The sequence below is a fragment of the Phymastichus coffea genome, unplaced genomic scaffold (genome assembly GCF_024137745.1).
Source record: "Phymastichus coffea isolate CEN01 unplaced genomic scaffold, Cenicafe_Pcof_1.1 PCOF00036, whole genome shotgun sequence".
Taxonomy (NCBI): Eukaryota; Metazoa; Arthropoda; class Insecta; order Hymenoptera; family Eulophidae; genus Phymastichus; species Phymastichus coffea.
Window position 1 is genome coordinate 3,316,617 of NW_026706847.1, and position 23,269 is coordinate 3,339,885.

At 37.2% G+C, this 23,269-nt stretch overlaps 4 protein-coding genes across 5 annotated transcripts; 1 reads left to right on the forward strand and 3 right to left on the reverse strand.

Moving 5' to 3' along the window:
* Positions 1–542: 542 nt before the first annotated feature.
* On the reverse strand, positions 543–4,214 carry LOC131663587 (glutamate receptor ionotropic, kainate 2-like). The gene is made up of 11 exons (XM_058934062.1): positions 4,176–4,214; positions 3,752–4,066; positions 2,997–3,191; positions 2,700–2,927; positions 1,873–2,231; positions 1,758–1,790; positions 1,529–1,694; positions 1,163–1,403; positions 989–1,098; positions 758–904; positions 543–686 (listed from the first exon to the last, which is right to left on the reverse strand). The coding sequence occupies exons 1-11, from the start codon at positions 4,212–4,214 to the stop codon at positions 543–545; spliced, it is 1,977 nt and encodes a 658-aa protein (XP_058790045.1).
* A 2,631-nt stretch (positions 4,215–6,845) lies between these two features.
* Positions 6,846–11,523, reverse strand: LOC131663531 (glutamate receptor ionotropic, kainate 3-like). Its single transcript, XM_058933991.1, has 15 exons — positions 11,455–11,523; positions 11,189–11,392; positions 10,635–10,858; positions 10,406–10,566; positions 10,194–10,335; positions 9,807–10,121; positions 9,542–9,736; positions 9,254–9,472; positions 8,834–9,195; positions 8,729–8,761; positions 8,500–8,665; positions 7,974–8,202; positions 7,687–7,799; positions 7,459–7,611; positions 6,846–7,376 (listed from the first exon to the last, which is right to left on the reverse strand). Exons 2-15 carry the CDS (start codon positions 11,319–11,321, stop codon positions 7,239–7,241), a joined length of 2,583 nt encoding a protein of 860 aa, XP_058789974.1. The 5' UTR covers positions 11,322–11,392; positions 11,455–11,523; the 3' UTR covers positions 6,846–7,238.
* Positions 11,524–12,794: 1,271 nt separating this feature from the next.
* On the reverse strand, positions 12,795–20,836 carry LOC131663555 (uncharacterized). 2 transcript variants are annotated; one of them, XM_058934022.1, is made up of 6 exons: positions 20,658–20,836; positions 15,755–15,787; positions 15,498–15,663; positions 15,240–15,351; positions 15,053–15,162; positions 12,795–14,985 (listed from the first exon to the last, which is right to left on the reverse strand). In XM_058934022.1, the coding sequence occupies exons 3-6, from the start codon at positions 15,642–15,644 to the stop codon at positions 14,875–14,877; spliced, it is 480 nt and encodes a 159-aa protein (XP_058790005.1). In that variant the 5' UTR covers positions 15,645–15,663; positions 15,755–15,787; positions 20,658–20,836; the 3' UTR covers positions 12,795–14,874. The 2 variants fall into 2 exon arrangements, with proteins under 2 accessions (XP_058790005.1, XP_058790004.1); XM_058934021.1 differs by having other exon boundaries at positions 15,240–15,387.
* Positions 20,837–21,534: 698 nt separating this feature from the next.
* LOC131663564 (uncharacterized) lies at positions 21,535–23,170 on the forward strand. Its single transcript, XM_058934034.1, has 3 exons — positions 21,535–21,635; positions 22,010–22,177; positions 22,268–23,170. Exons 2-3 carry the CDS (start codon positions 22,015–22,017, stop codon positions 22,333–22,335), a joined length of 231 nt encoding a protein of 76 aa, XP_058790017.1. The 5' UTR covers positions 21,535–21,635; positions 22,010–22,014; the 3' UTR covers positions 22,336–23,170.
* The last annotated feature ends 99 nt before the right edge of the window (positions 23,171–23,269 follow it).

Genomic DNA, 23,269 nt, shown 5'->3' on the forward strand with positions numbered 1-23,269 from the left:
AATAGATGTGTGAAACTTGTACACTCTTCAACACGGGAAAGACATATTTTTCAGCTATCTTCACGTTTCATTATCGAAGATTCTGCCAGAGGTTTGAACTAACGCAAATACGGTTTTGAAAATAAAAGAATTAATTCAATTAACATGTATGTACATATCACTTTGAAAGATTATAGCGTGTAAAATTACAGTGTTCTGATCTTTCGATTTTATATATTTTGTGTATGATGATTAAATTTTTCTTCGTCACAATTTTTGCAATATCTGTTATTTTAAAGTTTATTAGCTCATTCGTATCCTTATTCTTTAAGTGTGAAAACTGTAATTACAAGGCCGGCAATATCCAGATGTATCAAAAAACAATCGTGTAAGACAGTTTAAAAAAGCTCATTTCAATTGGTCTAGTTTTGCAATTAAAAAATGAGCGAATGGTCAATGGAGATTTGTCAACTATTTGATTGTTTATGTAATTAAATGTAAGTTTTATGTACTATATTATACACGAATCTTTACGAAACACATTTAACATCTCTCATGAAGATTCAAACTTGTGTAGACATAGTACAATTACACGAACGATCTGTCAAATTTGTTTCTGTGGATCTCTGCTTCAATAATACTGTTTTAATTGGCTTCGATCGCGTTATATTCTTCATTTCGATTTTAACCGTGTCGAATAAATCAAGCTGCAATAAAGAGAAACAGCTGTTAGCCATAATCAATTCGGAATCGGCTTTTTTCCCAATTCTATACTCACCTGATTCGCTTTCGAGATCGATCGAATACTCCGAAATGATACACAGATTGTTACTATAGTAGATAACAGAAGACCAACTACTAATACAACGAAAACACCCCTCAATTGTTCTTCAGTCATCGATTCTGGGCTATTGGACTCGGGTTTCTAGAAGCAATTACATAAAACGTGTGTCGATATATTTCAATATGCTTTTGTTTGAAACTCATATGGTTCAAAGTTGGACCTTACACCGCAAAGATTGCCCCGCTCATCCCACCATTTATGCCTGAGTCCTGCTAATATAGAACTTTCTTCGAGAAGAGATATCGCTTCGTTTATCTTTTGATGAGCTGTAAAGTCTATCACGCTTTCATAAGATTATTATTCTACGACAAATATTGGACAATCGTTTCAGCTATTTACTTTTTAAGTAGGCGATGGCGTATGACTTTTGGTCAATGAGTTGACCAACTTCTTCAAGTTCACAATAATGTTTTATAGTGTACTGTATGGTCGAAGATTCCATGAAAAAAGCATATTTCGTAATATTACTTCGGACAAGTTCGACACCTTCTTCGTTTTCTTTGAACGTGTACATTTTTTTCCATTCTTCATCCAGCATCATTTGACGGTATAACCTTTGATGGTCTGGATTGCTGGAACTCTGAAAAATAACCAGAATAGAGTCAAACGAAGTCTTATTAATTAATCGACAAGCGCAATGGCATGAACGTTAATATTTTAACTGATTGGAATAACTGTGTTGTTAAAAAAATCCAATGTACTTACTTCGAAATATTTAATCGTGGACCCGTTGAGTTTAGCGCCGTATTTTATTTCCGTTTGGTCGAGTAGGTCTTTGTAGCTGTCTACTAGTCTTACAGGAGTTTGATCGAATAGTGATGCAGCTAAATTGGCAGTGTATGCATTAGAGATGATTAAACAGAAGAAATACCTGAAAACAGTTTCAAATCGTATGTTCTAACTACGAGCAATTACATGTAAAAACTGTACTAACCAAGTACCGGCTAAAACTCTTGTTGACAATCCTCTGAAAAATAGGTAATTAGCGTCGATTAAACAACCTTTAAACGTTCAAGATTAAAAAGCCAAAATAAGTTATGTCAACTTGCATTGGTGCGATTTCCGAACCCTGTTGCAAGATAGCTCCCACAGTGAACCACACGGCATTGTTGAATGTAAATTGGTTCTGCAATTCGTTAGGTTCTTCAATGCAGGGATAAGGATTTGTCCATTCGGCTGGGCAAAGACGGCCAAGGGCGAAAAATAAGATCGACATCACAATGGTGCTCAATGCTATACACAGCCAAACTTGATAGTGGAAAGGCGCGAGAAAGGAAAATAGAGTGACTACTTTCTGAGGTTTCTTCACTAACAGGCTTATGCCCAAATTCATGAAGGGCGTTGAAAACTGCACGCACTTCGCTCGGTTTTCCGTCATCGTCAAATCCGATATTGCCATATCAACTTCCTATTTGTGAAAACCAGGAAGTAAAGTAAATATGTAGTATGTTTTCTTTCCACATAGGCCCATCATTTTCACATCGTCCGATTGATTACGAAGATACTTGTTAACTTGTTAACCCTTGCGTGCTTTCAAATCGTACTAGAAATAGTTGCTTTAATTGTAAATACAAAATAATTTGCAAAGAACGTTAAAACAGTGGAAAAGGTTGAAGGAACATTCTTGAAATATAAATGTTAAAAATGTTAATTATGTTCGTTAAACAACGTTGATTTTTGATAAATCATTCGAACAATCTGACATCCAACGTGAATGAAAAAAATAGACATGGGATTCAACTTATCGATACAGGGAAAATGGTTTGTTTTGGACAAATCCAATGGACTCTCGCTCGGCATTTATTTATAAAAAATGTATGAAAAACGAGAGCCCAAAAGCTACTTGGGAATTTAAAAGATGCTTGAAATTGCTCACTCCATTAAAAACTCTTCCTGTTACGCCGTCGCAACTAATGCAGCTTGTGTAATTGCTGAGCTTTTCCCATTTGCAATTGCCATTATTCGTATTCGAATGCATGATCAACGTGTAATCGAAGTCCAATGCCTTGGACAATTCTTTTATTATATCAACAACCAATCCTTCGTAACGCTCGTTCCCCGCCATGCTCCTCGAATGTTTCACTACCATCGCGTAAGGTGGATTCTAATTTAAAACGCATGAGCTAGAGTGAAATTTTTGTGATTGCATATTTATCGTATAAAATTTGTTTACATTCGTAATGAGGACTTTGTAGTGAGGCTTTTCGCGCGACTCTTCGTATCTGAAATCGACGAAATAATTTTCAAAATTCCATTCGCAGTGTTTCTTGAGACCCGTCTCGTGGAGAGTCATCAAATCGAGTTTGAAACGTCGTCGAGCACCATCGCCGTCTATAGCTATTGAGCCCGTCAGACCCATAATTTCCGTCTAAAGTGAAATTTATCATTCGTCAAATCCTCCATGTAAACTTGATTCTATTTTGCTTTCAATGTTCACAGTAAACAATTTTACTTGAATCGAGTAATAGAAGTTATTTTTAAAATATTGCCATAATAAAGCGCTTATCATTCATCCGTATTCGTACTTGAAAATTTGTGACTTGAATAGATAAACAAATTGCTTATGAGAAATAAGCAGCTACATCGAGTCAATACATTGAATGATTTAGAATCTTACTCAAAATAAATAAGAGTAGACTCAATCGCATAATATAATCCAAGAAAACTAACAAGTAAATCAAGTGTAAACGAGTACAATAAAAATAAAAGTAAATGTTTTACTGTGCAACAATGATAAATAATTTTTATGCTTTTTATGGTTTTTAATTTTAATGCTTTTTATGATGGAAAAAATTTTTAATTGAAAAGAAAGCAATTTGAATGACTTTCCATTAACTTATGTGTTTTATTTACTCAATTGTAAAAGCTTTAATAATTGTTTTTTTTTTTTTCAATTAAAAATAATTGTTTATTTGAAAATCCACTTACATATAACAAGTAATTTCTCAAACTGAGACCTTCCTTCCAGGGATAGAATTCTTTATCGAAATCCTTGGAAAATGTAGCACTGAATAACTGTCCATTCTTATAACTAAGATCTTTGTAAGCATGTGCAAACATCATCACCGCGTCGAATATTAAGGCATCATCGAGTCGAAACTGTTCAACAGACTCGATCTTAAATACATCCAAATAATCGTTCAGGAAATCGCGGACAAATGGATTGGTGAAATCTATTAGTTGGAAACCTTTTATGTTAACGCCAGAATACTGGTACTGGCGCCAGTCGATCGCGTGCAGATCCTGACAAGAGAAAGAGAGAGAGAGAGAGGCAAAGCAATAAACAAAGCAACGAAAATTAAAAAAGAGGATCACATGATAATCGGGAGCTGATTTCGCTTGAGTTACTTACCAGTGTTGTGATGACATATCTGTAATCGCCTGTCATCATGCCAACTTCTTGTAGTTGCGTCAGCACGTTGTCCAAAATATCAAATCCGCAGTCGATGAGAAAGCTTTTGTGCTGCAAGCTCTTGGCTTTCAATAACGGCTCGCTGTGCCATATGAAACTTTGGTTACGTACGCATCGCAATGTGCACGATGTACTAACTGGATCGAAACGACTACCTGTAATTTGATCCATGACCAGCCAACTTGATTCCGTAAACGCTGTGCGTGTACCGATACATCGCCAGTATATTGCGAAGAGCTATGAAGTTATTTGTGTCTTCGTACAGTATTGAGAAAGTCTGCCATCCCATTTTCTTTATCAAATCCAGAAACACCTGTCGTGCATATGCAAAAGAGATATCAAGAGGCGCAGGTCGACCGGGCATTGCACGATATCGAGTTGTCAAAAAAGTCAAAAGCACAAAAGCGATTTTTTTTTTGCTTTGTCATTGTGATAGTCAGTAGCGTGATTGAGTTGTGCTTTACACATGTGTCGTTATTAATTAGGTATCGCGACATGCCGGGAGTAGATTGAAAACGTGGACGCACGTTGTTGACAGTTTCGGTGTCCGGATAAAGATTGATGGTCTGAGAGGCGCTGTGCTCCCGCTCGTTTTCGCGTCTGATGACGATCTGGGGTAGATTGTAGAGCTCGCAAAGACCTTGCACGTAGAGCGACGATATGGACTCGTGAGGCCCGATCACGAAAGACAAACCCTTCTCGTTCTTTATGATCGAAGTATCGTCCTTGTGATCCATCCCTGCTAGCTTTGCAACTGCGAGTGGATAATATTTTGATTTATTGCTCATTGTTAGTATGTAATGAATTCATATGACCTTAAAAATTCAACGATATTTCCGAAAATGAACGAGTAATGTCGTAAGTTGAATCAGGCAAAAATCGAAAGTGCAATTATGAAGTATCAATGCCAACGAACAATTTTGTCGAATGACGGGTATTTCATTGTCGTCCTGCGCAGTCATCGTAGAGAATTCAACCTGGTGAAAGAGACGCTTGTTGATATTCGAGTCGGTAGGACAAATTTTCTCGCAGATCTTGTGGTCGTACGTGCACTTGTTAACCGTATGAACAGCCAGTGAAAATGCTTGTCGCGTCAATTCGCTCTCGTCGAGAAATGCCCCTGGGTCGGTTAAAACGCTGAATGAACTTTGATTTACAGTGGCTACGAGAGACATTCGGACATTACCTATCACAGGCTTTGGCAACAACTCTTGTACGTCGTGACTTTCCTCCAGGCATTCCGAGTGTAAGACTAAGACAACTACTAGGTAGAGACTTATCATTGTACCTCCATTCCACAACTGTGAATACTATAAATTGTAAATTGCAGTTAATTCTCTTATAGTGCACCATTTTTTTATATTTCAAATATCAATTCTAATGAAAGAAAAAAAAAAAGAAAAAATTAAAGAACTGCGAGGATTGTTGCCTTTATTTGTCACCGATAAAATATTATTGTTTTGCCACAACGTTCATGAACAACATTCTCCGACAATTGCTATAATGTTAAATGATTATTGTTCGCTGTTACCGCATATCATCGAGTGAAAACGCATGACGTTTGGTCGCGAGCGCCGACAGCGAAACGCCGACTGACGAGTAAAACTTTAAACCGAAAGCTATTTTATTTTTAGATTATAAATGCCAATGGCTCATCTTTCAGTGAAAGAGTCGCGCGCATACGTGTTTTGCAGTAGTTCGTCCGAATTTTTCCATCGCGAAAAATCGCAACGAATGCGTTACGAACTTGCGCAAGCACTTCAGCAGCAAAGTATTTACTTCGGACAACTTGGCAAGGATATTGCTTATGCGCTGTCGGCTATAGGTCTGTTTATTTATTTTGAGATTGATAACAGCGCGGCAGCAGTAGTCAGTGAAACGCGAAGTGACGCGAGTGCACACTGCACGGGGAAAAAGATGAGCGTGATCCGAACTTGCCTGATTCCTGTAAACGCCAAGCCGTTCCGCGATCGAATGCCAAACGATTCAAGGAAAACAATGTACTCGCGTGGTGGGAGGATTCAACGATTAGCGTGAGCCATCGTTTGATGAACTCTCACGAGACAACTGGAATGGCAAAAGCACACAGCACTGAAAAGATTTTTTTCTCTTGATGTATATATATTTTCTTCTCCGTCGTCGTCGTCGCGTCTTTTCCAAGCTTGAACGACGATGCTTGCGACACTCTCGACAAGCTTTTTCTGGTACGAAAGAGGGGAATATTGAGGGGATTGACCTGTTTGTGTAATAGCTTTTGGGACAAAAATTTGAAATTCATCTTTTACAAAATTTTTACAATCTACGAAATCGAAATAAAGAGTAATCCGTACAATTATTTTGAAGTCACGCTTTTTGATATAACTTTCGTAGATCCTAGAAGCAGTTATATAGCATTGTTTATCAGAAGAAAATTACGAAATATATAATCTTCCGTTGTCGTCTTTTTCTCGTGTGGAAGGTGGTTACTCGTGTTATTACCAATAAAAAATCCTCGAATAAAATATACCACCGATAAGACATAATGCATACATAATATTTTTGTTAAGAAAATTTTTCATGTAAATGTGATATTATTTTGAAATGTTTTTATTCTTTTTGTTTTGTACACGATCAATGGTATAATATGCCTTATATGATAGGAGATACAAAACCTTGAGAAAAAAAGATTTATCAGAAATGCTAATGTAATCGTAATGTATCTATAAAAGGAAATTTTACACGTACTTGATGTTTTGACTATCATCAATTTGTGGTAAATTTCAGTAGAAGAACAATTCGAGCTATGCTCGGTTTTTCGAACGTACATTGCATTTGTCGTCGTTAAGTACGAGCATCTGACTAAAGTATACACGAACCGTTCTCACTTGATATGTACGCAGTGACACGTTTCAGAAATATTTATTGTTATTCCTTATACAAGCAGTTCTGTTAATTCGCAAAACCCACGAGTAAAAGCGAAAACCGCGGAAAATAATGACAATGGAAACTGCGTTGAAGAGACTCCTAGGCACGCGTCGTGACTGCCAAGTTATTCAAGGTGCCGTCGATAGAGCTGGTCTTCAAAGAGATCTGCTTACTTAACTCTGGTTTCAATGGGGTCGTTATTCTCAATTCCATTCGAGCGATTGTCCAAAAGCCAAGCTGCAAAATGTGAAGCGAGCGTTCGCTAGGCAGTGTCCGGGAATCGCCGTGAATCACGGCAAAAATTTCAAATTTCACGTACCTCGGACGTCTTGGAAATGGAGCGAATACTGTGCGCGAACTCGTAGATCGTGTATACGAATGACAACGCGAGGCCCACTCCCAACACATAAAAAATACCTTTCATCTGCTCGAGCGTGAGGCGTGTGTACTCGACGGTCTCCGTTTTTTTGCTCTGAAACAGTCATACATCGCGTAAATCGATTTACGATGCTCGCGAGCATTGCTTCGGCGATAAACAAACACAAACTTCGCCGCAAACTGCGCCCTTCATGTTCCACCACTTGTCTTTTAGGTCTTTGATTTCCAGCGACTCCTGAAGTAGGGACATCACGTAATTCAACTCCTTGTGCTTCGTGAAATCTATAAAAATGACAAACTTTTTCACAAGCAATTTGGATGTGTTCCTGTCCAAGGCAAAAATACACTTTCGAAAATAGAGACGGTGTTTGTCGCTGTTTAAGCATTGAAAAATAAAATAGTCGAGAGAGGGTATCGTAATCTATTTTTTTTTTGTTTGATGTAATTTTAACGTACTTTGGGCATAAGCAATAGCATATGCCTTCTGATCGAGGAGTTTGCCTGTTTGTTGAAGTTCGCAGTTGCGTTTTATTTCATATTCTATAGATGCAGATTCCATGAAATAAGCGTAATTTATGTCTTTTCTTTTGGCGAACTCAACGCCCTGATTATTATCTTTGACTACGTACTCGTTCCAATCAGGATCCATCATTTGATCATAGAGTTGTCGATACTTTTTTGAGCTCTTCGTGTATCCGATGGAAAGAATACAATTTTTTGATACATTATTAAGAAATGAGTGGCGCTTTCGTAAAAAGGCATAAGTCGCTTATTATCTTTTATCCAGTTCAAAGAATTACTGTTGAAAGTTAAGTTTATAACGATAAAATATTTTATTACGAAAACTAAATCCGACGGATATTTGAATGCAAAATTATGATCGTTCGAAAAATGTAGAAGTAAAGGTATCTCTTTATTTTCGAAAATGGGACTTATACCATTTTGATTGAGCGCAAGGAAATACGAGTAGATAAAAAATTACTTTGAAATATTGCAATGTAGATCCACCCTCCTTAGCCCCGTATTTTATTTCCGTTTGTCCTATCAAGTCATCAACGCTTTTCACAAGTACGACGGGTTTTTCTATTGTGAGAAAAGCAACCAAGTTGGCAATGTACGTATTAACGATGATCAAGCAAAAGAACCACCTGCAAGAATTCCAGCAACAAGTCGGCAGAGAGTTTTACCAGAGAGAAAAAAGATCAACTAACCACCAGCCAGCTAAAATCCTGGGAGCGAGACCTCTAAAGACGAAAAGAAAGAAAAAAAAACAATAATAAATAAGTCGAGGTTTGAGTGTGAAAACGCAAACGCACATGGGCATGATTTCAGAGCCTTGCTGCATTTTGGAGCCCATGACGAACCACAAAGCATTGCCAATAGTAAACTGATTGTGAAGCTCGGCAGGCTCGTCGATACAGGGAAATGGATTTATCCATTCGCCTGGGCAGAGACGGCCTAAGATGTAAAAGAACGCGCCCATGACGTAGAAGGTCAAGGCGATGCACAGCCAGACCAGGTGGTGGAAAGGCGCGAAAAACGAGTACCAAGTGGCCTCGGCCTTCTGCGGCTTCTTGAACAGTATGCTGATGCCCAGGCTCATGAAGGCCGTGGAAAATTGCACGCACTTCTGGCGATCCTCCGTGATTGTCAGGTCCGTGATCGCCAAGTCCACTTCCTGCGCAAATGTAATATAACGCGCGTAAAAGACAAAGTCTGGGAAGAGGATGTCTCACGTTTTTCAAAATGTTGTTCATGATGCCGGTGCACTGGCACACGCCAGTCTTGTCCTCTCTCTTGCAATTGCCATTGTTCCTATCCTTCTGCACGTAGAACGTATAGTCGAAGCTCATCCGTCCGCTCAGTTTCTTGATCAGGTCAATGACGAAGCCCTCATAGCGATCGTTGCCCTCCAGTGTATTCGTGTGATTCTTTTCGAAGGCGTAAGGAGGCGTCTGCAACGTTGACAATTCGCGCGGTCAGTCGCGTCGCGACGATAGCGGCGGCGCAGATCACACGCGTACCAGCGTGATCAGAACTCTGTAATGCTCTCTGGTCCGAGTCTTTACAAGGTAGAGCTCGCTGAAGCCATCCTCGGAGTTCCATTCGCCGACTCTCGCGAGGCCCGACTGATGGAGATTGATCACGCTCAACTTGAAGCGACGTCGCACCCCGTCACCGTCTATCATCACTGGCCCCGTCAGTCCCATTACTTCGGTCTGCAACAGTTTCGCAACGTTACTGACCGATGCGGCGATGCGCCCTCAACGCTCGGTGATCTTTACTGACTGCCAGCATGTAATTTCTCAGACTGACGCCGTCCTTCCACGGCGTCTCTTGGTCGTAAGCGCGGGGCAGCAGAGCGCCGCGCTGCGCGTGCTCGTACTGGTAACTGAAGTCCTTGTAAGCCTGGGCGAACAGAGCGACCGCGTCGAACATCACGGCGTCCTGGACGCGCAGCTTGTTCACGTGGTCGATGCCCAGCTCGTCCAGGTGCTTGCTCACGAAATCGCTCACGAACGGATTGTCCACGTCGACTAGTTGCAGCCCAGTTATGTTGACGCCGGAGTAGCGGTACGGATGGAGATTTAACGCGTGCAGATCCTGAAAGAGTCGGCCAACAACGCGGATTTCCATGCTGCTCGACGCTCCCTTCGACGGCTGCCACGCGCTTACCAGGGTTGTCACAACGTATCTGAAGGATTCCGTCATCAGTCCTACTTGCTGCGCCTGCTTCAGCACGTCACCTAGTATGCGGAAGCCGCAGTCAATGAGGAAGGATTTCTGCTTCGTAGCCTTGACTTTCAGGAGTGTTTCGCTGAAATACGCGTGCCAACTTTCAGCCAACGTACGAAAGCCAACGGACAAAGTGGCGACGGCGCGCGTACCTGAAAGTCGTCCGGTCGGAGCCCAACTTGTAGGCGTAAATCTTGTGGCTTTTTATCGGGTACATTTTCAGCAGGTTGTCCAGTGCCAGCAGGTTTTCAGTTCTCTCGTACAGTATGGAAAAATCCGTCCAGTTCAACTTTCTAATCATCTCGACGTACACCTTTCAAAAGTACGAAGCGAACGTGAAAAAAGGCTGTCGAATAGCTTGTAAGAAGCGCGACAATCTACCTTTGCAAGGGTCTCGGTGTCCGGGTAAAAATTCAACGACTGATGGAAATCGTGTTCGAAATCCAATTCTCGCCTGATGATCGCGTGAGGAATGTCGTGGATCTCGCAAACTCCTTGGACGTAGAGCGAGGGAATGCGAGCGTGCGGCCCCATCACGACTGCCAGACCGTCGCACTCACCTCCGCTGAAATCGTCTTCGTTACTGACACACGCTAGCTCTCCAACTGTCAAATCAATCGGTAAACTATCAATCGACGAGTGCTTGCGACGAAGGGACCAACTGCTAAACGCTAACGTTCCAAGGCTTTCTTCGTTGCAGTTATTCCAATGCTTTTATGCGCTCACGGAGCCCCGTAATACCTTCTTTTTGCGCTCGCCCAAGCCTTCAGAATTAAATTCAAAGTGCACGAGACGAAAATTCAATAGATAAGATGCTTTTGCGCGCATCCGAATACCGAGTACCGCAAGGTGCAACATCTTAACTTCACCGCGATCTCTCGATTAGAGCAATGTTGAAGAAAAGTTGTATAAGGTGTGGATATGCCTCAACGAACATTGTTTGTAAAGATCAATCAAGTCGTCGGCAGCTTCAACGGCAATCGCACTAAACTCGACTTGGTGGAAGAGGAGCTGGTTGATGCCGACCGGTGTCGGGTGCATTGTCTCGCAAATTTCTCGATCGTACATGCACCTGTTCACCGTGTGCACTGCCAGAGAAAATGCTCGCCTCAGCGATGAATTACTGCCGAAGTACGCGCCTGCAATCATCAAATGACCGTTAGGTTGTCGTTTCTAATCGACTCGACTAGACTGTGATTACCTATCACGGGCTTCGGAACAAACTGCCTGTAATTGTTGCTTTCCTCCAGACATTTCACGTGCAAAACGAAGGCCAGCACCAGACACGGGACGATCATTCCGATCCCATAGTATACCGGATACGAGTAGTGCCAATGTACATCTGCAATCTGAAATAAGTCGCACATTGCTGAGACTAATTCCCGAAGAATATATGTTAGCATTTGCTTCGTCAATTTTACCAAAGGGCGCCTGGCAAGATACTCCGACTATTTGGCACTGGAAATTTGTCGCGATCGATCGAAGCGAGAGCGCCGCACGTTACATCCGGTAGCGCGGGCTGCCTTTACGACTCGCGCGGAGTAAATGCCGACCCGAAGACCAAACGCCAAAACGAAAACTATTTTATTTTTAGATCATGTAAAAGCCTATCGTTGCTGCTCTTGTTGACGGAGTTACGAGTCGAGCCTTGCCACGGGGGGCACGGCAAGTCTGGATTTGCACGAGCGACGTAGCAATAACGATGCGCGTTGTCGTTCCAATCACGCTCATCTCTTTACGAGCTTGCGAATCTCGAAAAGTTTGGCAAACGAGGGAGGGGGAGAAGCAAGGTTTATTTGGCTTGATGACTTTATGAGCTTGGATTGCGCGCGCGTACACGTGCAATGTTTTGTCAGATAAACACGGGAATGGCTCTTGATCTATTTTCTTATTGATTATTTATGCGAGAATTTTGTGAGCTTTCGTTGGAACTTCGCGAAACTTCGACGTGTTAAAGCGTAGATTATCTATGCAGTTAAGGGAATAACTTCTGTCGAACGAATCTTGTGTCGGAAATGAAAAGGCGGTTGCCTCTGTTGTAATGTAATTCATTAGCAATAAGAACACTAAATGAACACTGAAGCATTTATTCGACTGCCGAAAACGTAATCAATACAAACATTGCGCACTCACCAGAACAACAAATTATCTTTGCGAACTTGTAGCTAGGTTGACTCAGGCACTCAGCTCGACTGTATTTCGACGCGAGCTTTGACGAGAAGAATTTTTTTTAAGCGCAAGCTGCGTGTATTTTTTCCTCCGCTCGCGCGTCCCTCCTTTCGACCTCGCCGTAGAGATTTTATTCTTTCTTTTGCAATACGAACTGTTACGAACTGAGTTGCCGGTACAAGTTCGGGCGTCGCAAATACAATTAAAACCATTTTTTTGTTTTCTTTTTGTTAAGCATTTTTTTCATGCACATTATCACGCTAACTTTCAAAGATATTTACGAATGCATACGCACTGGAAATAAGAAAAATAATTAATTTCAACTGAAGAATCACATTATTATCACAACTATATAGTGCTTTATTATACGAAAGCTCAAAAGTTTTACGATATTACTTTATTGACAATCAATGAATATTCTCTACAACTTTATAAAGCTTAAGCATTTATCTACAGGATTATACATCAATTTCTTTCAATAGCTAAATAATACAATACTGCAATCCGTTACATTTTCAGAAAGACAATCATTAAAGTCAAATTCTCAATATAGATATTACATAACTTATAACTATGAATGTAACGACAGCTATATTATAATATATAATGAATAGAATGTACATTATCAAAATTCTATTTTGTTTATATCAATGTGATTTATGTGAATTTTAAATCTTCAATAAAAATAAATAATTCTATCTTACAAAATGACAATCATGCATCTAATGATCGCTGTGTCTTATTTATACTTCTATTCTTGTCAATCTCGTATTTTGAAGCTAAGAATATTAAAATTTTTAATAGTGCATATATTTGTTCAAATTTATAACTTTTCCATTATTCAATCACGTACATTATAGCATAAATTAATTTGTACAAATTTATGGTTTGTTTTCTCTTTTTACTATTGCTAACGTTGTTTAGCTCGCTTTCTGTTGCATGTTTGTATGTTATTTAATACACTGATTTAACCTTTTACATGCTAACTTTGAGATTCTAGTAGTATATGCAATTTGAAATATACTAAAACTATCACTATTCATCTACGAGTAAAAATTGAATTTGCACTTGTTATTTCACAAAAAATCGATTAAAGCTTACTCGAAATTGGTGGCTTTGTGATTGCCTCGTGCAAAACGCTCGCTAACATGTTTCAAATGTGACGAGCTTAAAGCACCTCGCAAATAACAATATTTGTGAGGTGCTTTCTCTTGCAACCGAATTTTAAGACGGCGATATTAATTTCAATATCGCAGATAGGAATCGATTTGTACCGATAATTCCAGCATAATTGATGAAACACGGCCTCTTATTTTCCTAAAATGATTTATTAACTGTATAGTTCCATGCTTACAGATTATCATCCATACGTTATTCATAAATTGAATGTACTAGTGAATATAAATCTCCTATTCATAAATGTATAATACAAATGTTTCAAATAATAATGAAATTCAAAATGTCGTGCGTTTTTTTAGGCAATAATGATAATTATAATGCTGTATATCATCGGCGAATCAACATTTTTTTAAATATAGGATTCAAATAATTAAATACGTATCAGATTTTGAAAAATTACTCATGTAATGATTATTACGATTGAAGGCATGGTTAATCTTTTTGCAAACTTTATTTTAAACATCTAACCGGATACGAAACGTCTTTTCGGTTATTTATAATATTAACTCAAGTTTAAATTTTTCACAAGTATATAATGATAGTTGAATAAAAAAATTAAGCACAATTCTAGTAAGAAAAATATCTATTTATGTTGGTGCGTTTTCATTCAATTCTGAGTAGTTTTCAGAAATAAATTGACTATAACTACAAATCCTTTTGAGTAATATAACTTTATTCAGAAATGTGACGTTTCGGAATTTCATTACATTTGTGAAAAGACTATCATTTGTTGTCAAACTATGTAAAATTTGAATTGTAATGTTTAACATACTTTTTTGCATACTTAATAAGTGAAAATTAATTACATTTGCGAAACATTGCATTTTTGAATAAGTTATTATTGGTTAAAAAGATCTGAAATAGTAGGAAACTTTTTTCTAGAGAACTTTTATCTTTTAATAAAACAATAGTATATTAGCTAACTAATGCGGGAAAGTAGACTGTTGTCTCGTGTGACGTTTACGCTCGAGTTAAGTGATGCTGGAAAGGCAGATGAGATAAGAATCTCTTTCTCGAACATGTTAGGTGTAGTTATTTTTTCAAAACAACGCGTGGAAAGCACGAATTTAAATCCAGATTTTTCGCCGAGTCTCCGACAAAATCGTACTTTCTGCAAGTGCGTATTAAAAAACTATGTTCCTCAAAAGTCGAACGAAATATCTCTTTAAGAACTAAACTACAGTAAGGCATTTTTTTTCGAATAATGACGAAAATAACTTTCAAGCATATGAACTTTCTTGATTGTGCACGTGAAACTTGTTATGATCGTTATTTAAAGATTCTGCAGCAGACGAATTGGTGTTAACACGATGCCCAGTAGAACGAGACTGAAGGCGAGTACAGCTCCTGGATGTGACCTTTTGGTTGTGTTCAAAATGGAATTCTGCAAAGATCGTGAACAAAAAATCAAATCTAATGTTTCTCGATCTGAAAATTAAACTTGCACTTACAAAACAAGAAGCAGCGGGGTCGTACCACCATTTAGTATACAGATCCGTAATAATGAGTTTGTCCAGTTCGTCGCATACTTCCTTGTTGGCCATTTTTCTCTCTGGGGCATCTACATTAAATACCTTTTTTTGCTATGTGTCAGGTCATAATAATAATTGTTGCGTTTTTCTTTTTTCATTGACTCACTGTTCCCGCAAGCGATAACGTAGGCTTTCGGATCGATGAGGTAAATTTTAGGATCAGACTGCTCAGTGATTTCATCCTTCTTTGATTTGTGAATCCCTGGCAATTGAAGTTTCTGAAAATAAAATTGAAACTGCGGATGATCCAGGCCCTGTTTGAACACAAAATGTTTCAAATAATTTCTAGATTTAATGCCCATTTGCAATTGAGCAGTAATAATATGTTTATAGATGGTAATTGCAAATATCAATACATCTTCACCTCCAGATAGTTGAAGACACATTCGCATTTTTCATCATTAAAATTATCGCCATCGCCGTTGCATATATCTTCCATATTTTTCACGTCTTCGAAAAAATTATTCAGCGTCTGAAATATAATCGCCTGAGAAAGGTAGTTTGTCGCCATAAATAGGAAAAACAGCCATCTAAATTATTGGAAAAAGTACATTTCCGTTCGAATGAGTTCAAAACTGAATACAGAAAGCAAAAATTCTTTTTATTACAAAATGAACTCACAAAAATCCTGTTATTAATGTTGACGATGAGTTGCTGCAATAAAGGTACATTCTTATCAGTCACATGGCACAGAATAAAATTATTCGGTTTAAATGTTTAGCGATTATATTTTATTTAATTTAAGATATTCGCATTTACTTGTCCGATGTTAATTCTGATGTATTGGAGTCATTCCGTAGATTTTTCATCTAATAAGTCTGTAGAATCCATGATTTTTATATAATTAATGTTTACTAAAAATCTATAATAATTGATAAACTTTAATAATGGCCAAATTGTAAGTATTCATTGCAAAAGAATGATGATAATGCATCTGGTCTGAAATTCACGCGACGCGGTCTGTAGTGACAGACGAATGCGACTGCAGCATAACCAACGATGGTCTCGGAATAGAAATCTCTTATTTTTCATCTTTAGATACAAGCAGATACTGCTGCTGTGGCGCTTATTTTGGAGTCAAGGGGCACAAGTTATGGGATTTTAAAACGCGTTATCTTACATTCAAATGTAATTCCTGAATAGACGAAGTGATTCATTTTTCTTCCTAATTTCCTAATTTTTGAATGTAACGTATGATTATTTGTTATTTGTACGCGTGAAAAAAAAGATTCACTTCGATAGCAACGATTTCATAAAAAAAAAAATTACCTACAACAATCTTTAATTTGACGCTCACGTCAATATATATATTATCTTTACCAACTGATACATTTTCAATTTAAAATTATAGTAGGAGTTAGTTACATTTTAGCTGAAGCATTAGTACAAACAAAACTTATTCCATGGTAAAATTTCATTCAAATTTATTCAAGTAGAATAGCTTGTAGCTATCGAGATAATATTTAGATATTTCAATTTAGCGACAATCTTATCAGCGAACATTTAAAATTATACTTGACTTTACTTTACATGGGTATTATAGGTATCTGTCTGAGACGCCGATAAACCAATAAGCAGGCGTGAATATTTGAAATTATATTAGTAATGCATATGAAAAAGCTTAGACTATTCAAACATCGCAATGTTTGCGTACTTGTTTGCGCAAATATCTAACTGTATCTTTATATATAGATAAAAATTACATTGAACGTTGCAAAAAATCTAGTAAACGTCCACCTGAGTGTTTTATAATATTGAACGACCAGTGTCACATTGAAAATGATAATAATTTACCCTCGATATCAATATCAATTGGCCGGCCACAAAAACCGGAAAACCATTCCATTGTTACTCGATCTAATTCCATCTTTAAAATATTCAAGAGCAATTCCAACTTGCTACATTAATGATACTAGCCGTTTAGATTTTAAGATATAGCAATGAGTGTTTAATAATAGTAAAATTGCTGAAATACGTGCTTGTACTAAAAGAATAACATTAAAACAACTCGTCCGTACTGATATCTGGGTATAATAGCGAAAATTATGCTTGCGATCGGTATACCAGCTCTCAGTTAAGAGAGCTACTGCCATCTACTGAAACTAAACTAAATTAATCTGCAAAAATGGCGTCTTAGTCAGATGTGCAAGGCGGGAGGTCTTATCCGAATTACCCCAGGTACCCCCGCTCTTATTATTTACTACAGCTGATTGACTTTAATGCATCAGATCAAACTTTATAATAACATTAGTAACGAGTATCTATTATCTAAACAATGAGCAGATGGAATTTAAAAAAATTACTTTTCGCGTATTAATTAATTCGGGAAGCATGCGCACTGCTTTGGCGTTTGGACGGGAGCCAGTAGTTATAGGTCGAGACAGTTTTTTATTTTTAGTTGCTTAAATAATCAAATTATTCATGATTTTATTATGGGTGCCATTAGTTCGTCTTATGAACTAACGATTGGTTTACGTATAAATTTTTTTTAACAATTTTTTCTAGGTTTTACCGGAACTTTGGTTTGGGTGCTAAGATCAGCACCCAAGACTTATTTTATTAATTTCAAAGGAGTTCCAGTGGACGAACTAACAAACGGCAAGAGAAAAGTTGTTGCTATCTTGACGAAATATCTAACGGTATGATTAGTTCATCGATTATTTAAAAAAAATTGATTCTGGGTGCTAACTTTTAAGATCTGCGAAAATTGCGAGGTCTGAGGCCCTCGCCACATATGCGCATATGCGCGCGTTCGAGAGCGTACAAACGCGTACAAATCGCTAAAAATTTTGACAGTACCAACAACAGAAAGTTACTACTATTCCTCGCATGCCCCAAACGAACACACTTATTCCCGGAACAAACGTATCATAACCTTCAATAATATAGCGTTATGATACGTTCATGGAGATGGTAGAGATGCGGACGGATACGGACGCGAATCGCAATTCTAGTAACATCACTAAAAATATCTAGTTCGATTATTTAGTACCAACACTAACAGTAGTGAGCAAAAGTGACTGTTGTTTAAATAGGCCAAACAACCTATAGCTCTCAATCATAGGGTTTCATGACAAAAAATAGTACAGGTAACGACTAGTGCTATCGTATATAATAAAGCAACAATTACGGTATAAATATGAAAGTTGTAGGTAATTGGATAACGAAGAGAGTGAGCCATCGCGTGACTTTATAACATTATTGGAAGCCGAGAAAATGTGGAAAAACGATGAAATTTTCATTTTTTTTATAAAATTTATTCTCCGTCGGTTTTTAACTTGGAGAGCCGAGATTTGGAACTATAGTAGCTGGGTATGAATACTTGCAAGTGCGCGAAACCCTGATTCTGTGCAACATTTTTTTTCCGCGCAATTATCTTTTAAACAATTTAAGGCAAAAAATTCGGACAAGTCTCTACTAAAATCGGACAGTTTAATTTTCATTTTGAAAACAGTTTCGAAAACTATACATTTTTCGCTTCAAAATGTATATTCTGAATTAGTAAAAAAAGTATTGTAAAATGCCTTTCAAAAACGCAGAATTTCAACATTTTCGGCCGAGCGCATCGGAATAGTCGAGTGGTGGGGGGACCGTCAGCGAAGGAGAACGGCGCATATATAGTAATACAAAATATTATTTTATTCACAATTAATAAAATATTATTTTATTCACAATTAATAAAATATTATTTTATTCACAATTAATAAAATATTATTTTATTCACAACTTATTTTAACTCGGAAAATTCTGAAAAAAATTGAGAGTACTCCTTGGTAAATTTTAAGACTCTTTTGTTATTATGAATTTTTTTATTGAGTCAATAGTTTTTGAGTAAAAAATTAATCAATTTTATTCCTAGTATACATTTTTTTCAAATTAGTTTCACAAAATTTTAAAAAATTTCAGACTTGAATAATTGAAACAATTATTTTTTTTTGCTACCCTCGCTAAAAGTCGATTTTCCTGATCGCGACGCGATAGGACTTTAGGCGAGAGAGTTAATTTTCGAATTCGTGGAAAATCGAAAAATCGAAATTTCCAAATTCGCTGTAAAAAAATCTGAAAAAATTTGAGAGTATTTCTTGACTAATTTTAAGACATTTTTGTTCTTAGAAATTTTTCACTAAACTTGATAGTTTTGGAGGAAAAAATTCGTCAAGTTTAAAAAAAAAATTTTTCCTTTCGAACGCCCTTTTGAATTTCGGAAAAAATCCAACGGCATTTGAAAGAAAAGACATCTATAACACCGATAACAGTGTTTCCAATGGTGTGTGCAAAGTTTTTCCATTTCAAAATATACTTTTTTTAGAAAAAAAAAAACGCGAAAACTTTGTGAATTTTCCGAAAAACCGGCCTATAACGTTTCTGGCTTATAATTTAGGTAAATTTTGTCAACGGCATTCGAAAGAGGAGGTCAAAATCTACAAGATATGATGCTTGATAAATTTTTCATACGGTTTTTTCATTAAAAGATATGAGGATGAAAGTTAAGAAAAAATTTGTGTTATTTGGGAAGAAAAGGGTTAAGTCATAAAAAAATACCTATTGCTTGGCTTAAAAACTGTAGCGCCGAACGTACCACATTTAATGATCGCCTATCTAACCTTTACATTATTGCAGTCTATAAGATGGCAAATGATAGAGAATTGATAGACTTTCAACTACAATTAGTGGAATTAGGCCTTAATTTTATGGAAGTACTTGAATATATGAGAAGAAGAAGAAAATAAATATAAATGATATGTATTAATCATCCCAAAAACTTTTTTTACATTAGCATACTCATCAATAAGCAATATTCATGAAAATTTGAAAAGTAAATTGTAGACCTGACATTTGAACATTAAATGTGGTACACCTGTGGCGTTCCCACGGTTCGACCATCCCCATCGAGATGGCATCGGCTAGCCACGAGCGGCAAGAAATACGCTCGCTGAACATATAAGTCCGCATAGCGACTCGCGCACTTCGAGCGTATGAGGCAGATGTTACCGGCCGTCAAGCCTCACTGACGAGTCCAGCCGGTAACATCGGGACGAAACGCTTTCTTCCTTACCGACCGCCGAGTGTGAGCCTGGCTAGCTCACACTGCGACCAACCTTTTCTCGAGACTCCTCGTACGCATTCAAGCATGCGCGAACGACGCGCATACAGCCAAACACCCAACGTGGATTGAATCGCGACCCCCCCAGTTAGGTTGGTATGAGACTATGAGTGCTACTTCAGTCCGTAACGGTGGTTTTCAGATCGGCCATAGTATAACGCTCGTTCTTAAATTATATAATTAAAACCTAAAATCAAATAATCATGCATCTAAATTCATTGTTCGGCAAACAATTAATTTTAAACCTAAAAACAAATTAGTAACGTTTTAGCTTTTTATCGTATCTTAAAACGAATTTTCATTTTTGAATTTTCCCGCGGTTTCTTCGTTCAATGCAACGACGGAATTCTCATACCAACCTAACTGGGGGGGGTCGCGATTCAATCCACGTTGGGTGTACCTATGGGACCGGGGCCTTACCTTCGCGCTCGCCTGTCTTCGAACAACTCCGCAATTCTGTCCGCAACGCGCTGATGCCAATGCGCTTCGCCCGACCGCGTCTACGTGCAACGCGACAAACCTGTTGTTCGCGTGCTTCCTCCACGTCAACGGCTTCTTTCTCATGCGCGTTATTCGTTTCCCGATGCTTGCAAGCTCGCGGAGACAGCTGACACTGAGTCGATCGCCTGATAGACTCAACAATAGGGACTATTTAGCACTTCGACAAGATTGAAAAGCACGCGCCAAGGCAATGAACGTACATTACAGGTCGACTTGAGATTCCAAGATGTATGGCGATACCTGGTTCGATAGCAAGAAAATAAATGCCCGGCCAACAATATAAGCAATGACAAATCTAATCATATTTCATTTCATCATTACAGTTATCAAAAGTAACATCCGCGCTCATTATTAACAAACCGACGAATATAGTATAAGTTACTTGGCAATCGAATATGAAAAGATACAATACACCACTTAGATCATTACAATTTATTGAATCGTATTGTTTTTGGAAGGATGAATAGATATGTCAATAGAAGCTTGTAAAACACAGTTGAGGATTAATTTACAACTCGCTCGCCGAAATTTCCAAACTCTTCATTTTTTTCTACGTTATATTTTAAAAGCCCGTCATAGAAAAAAATGTTGAGGATACGTTGGCAAATTATTAATTAAACTGACAAAGTTATGTTCCAATCATACTCAGTCTCCCTTCAATTTTTATTGTCAATGCGAAAAATGAGCAAATACAGCCTATTTTATTCGGCAATTTCAAAATTTGTTCGAAAATTCACATTACCGATCGAGTCGTTATATAAGAGCAAAAATGACGTCGAACACTTGCGCATGACAACTGCCCCTTCTGGCCCTCTTGTAGCAGCAGATCGTCAGCCAGTCAGAACCTCAAATATTCATATTTTACGGAAAAATTCTTAATTTACCAGAATAATATTGGTAAGAGCTTATTTTCGCTTATTTTATTAATATTCTAAGTAAAGTTGAATAATTACTTTCGAATTTCGACAGCATCATCAAGTTATTTTGTTAGCAAAAATGCGAAAGTCAATTTCATTGATTTGTGTTCATTAACATATTTCTTAATATTGGCAAATTTATTATAAATATCATTTAATGCTTCGACGTTCCTGAAAACCAGAGTATAATAACTTTGTAATTTAATCTTTTTAATAATATTGATAAAAACTGAATATATTTTAACAATGAAAGTAGTTTACAAAAAATAACCTTTGTAATACAGATTTATGTAATCCATAATAGCCAATACTTACTGAGATTCATTTTTGTTCTGATAAATATTTTCTTTGCAGCAAATATGGCTGAGGAAATTTCCAGGCCCATGAAATACCCATACACTTTGTCTGCAAAGATTGCTCAATTCCCATTCAAATATTACTATGACAACAGCTGGGTATTCAAGTATAGTGCCTTTGCATTTATTCTCTGTATTCCAATCTTCTACAAAATTCAGAAGATGTGTAAGTACCTCAAACCTAATATGCACCTTTTTTCTCAGATTTAACCTAAATTGCATAAAAATGTATTCATGTTTATATTTTAAATTACAGCCTATAGCCCTGAAAATGTTAAGAAATGGCAAGAGACCCGTAGGAAGGAATTCAGTGGTGAACACTAATATATACCACATTCAAGTTTAGCGTAATATCAATAAATCATACTTCTTTGATTAAATGGTAAAATGTAATTATTTCTGTTCAAGGAACAATAAATAATGTCTCTAAATTGTTAAAGGACAAACTCATGTATTTTATTTTGAAGGTGTTTATTACCAAATTAATTGTATAAAACGTACATCCATTACAAATGATTTTCAATTGTGCTGTACAAGATAATGCTTAAGATCCAAGTGTATTTTTTTTTTTCATTAAAATTTGGGTAGGTCCAGCCCAAGATTCTTTTTCGATTGACATGGAAGTGTTTCACATCTCATACTCTGACACAATTAAGTACTGTTATTACATTAGTCTAATGCAAATTTAAAATTATGCAAATCCAGTATAAAAGTTTCCATGAATCAAACCTGGATTGTTTATTTTTAAATAAGATAAAATCTAAAATTTCTAGTCTAAATGAGCTTACAGTTTTGAATCTTGTGAGGCATAGATCGTGAAGAGATTAAAAATGCTCATAAGACAGGTGTAATATTTAGTTTTCAATTACTCTAAGATGTAAATACATAGTTAAATCAATAAATAATAATTTATGAACCAAGTGGATTATATAACAATATTGTAGAACAATAAATTGTAGAAGTGCTAAATTGGATACTCAAACTGAAACATTCTGAATCAAATGTCCCACACACTGGTTCTTATGTGATTGCAATTATTAGCTGAGAAGTTTAAATTTTAATCAATAATACTAATCTCAGCTAGGTCTACGAAGGAATAGACAAATATAACTCGTGTGCAAAAAAACTTGAAAAAAAAAAAAAAATAAAAAAGAGATTATCTAAGGATAAAAAAAGCGTTTTGATACCGACTACATCAGTTGTCAATAATTAATAATCTCTACCGATCAGTCATGCTCTTACACTTTTCAACATTTCA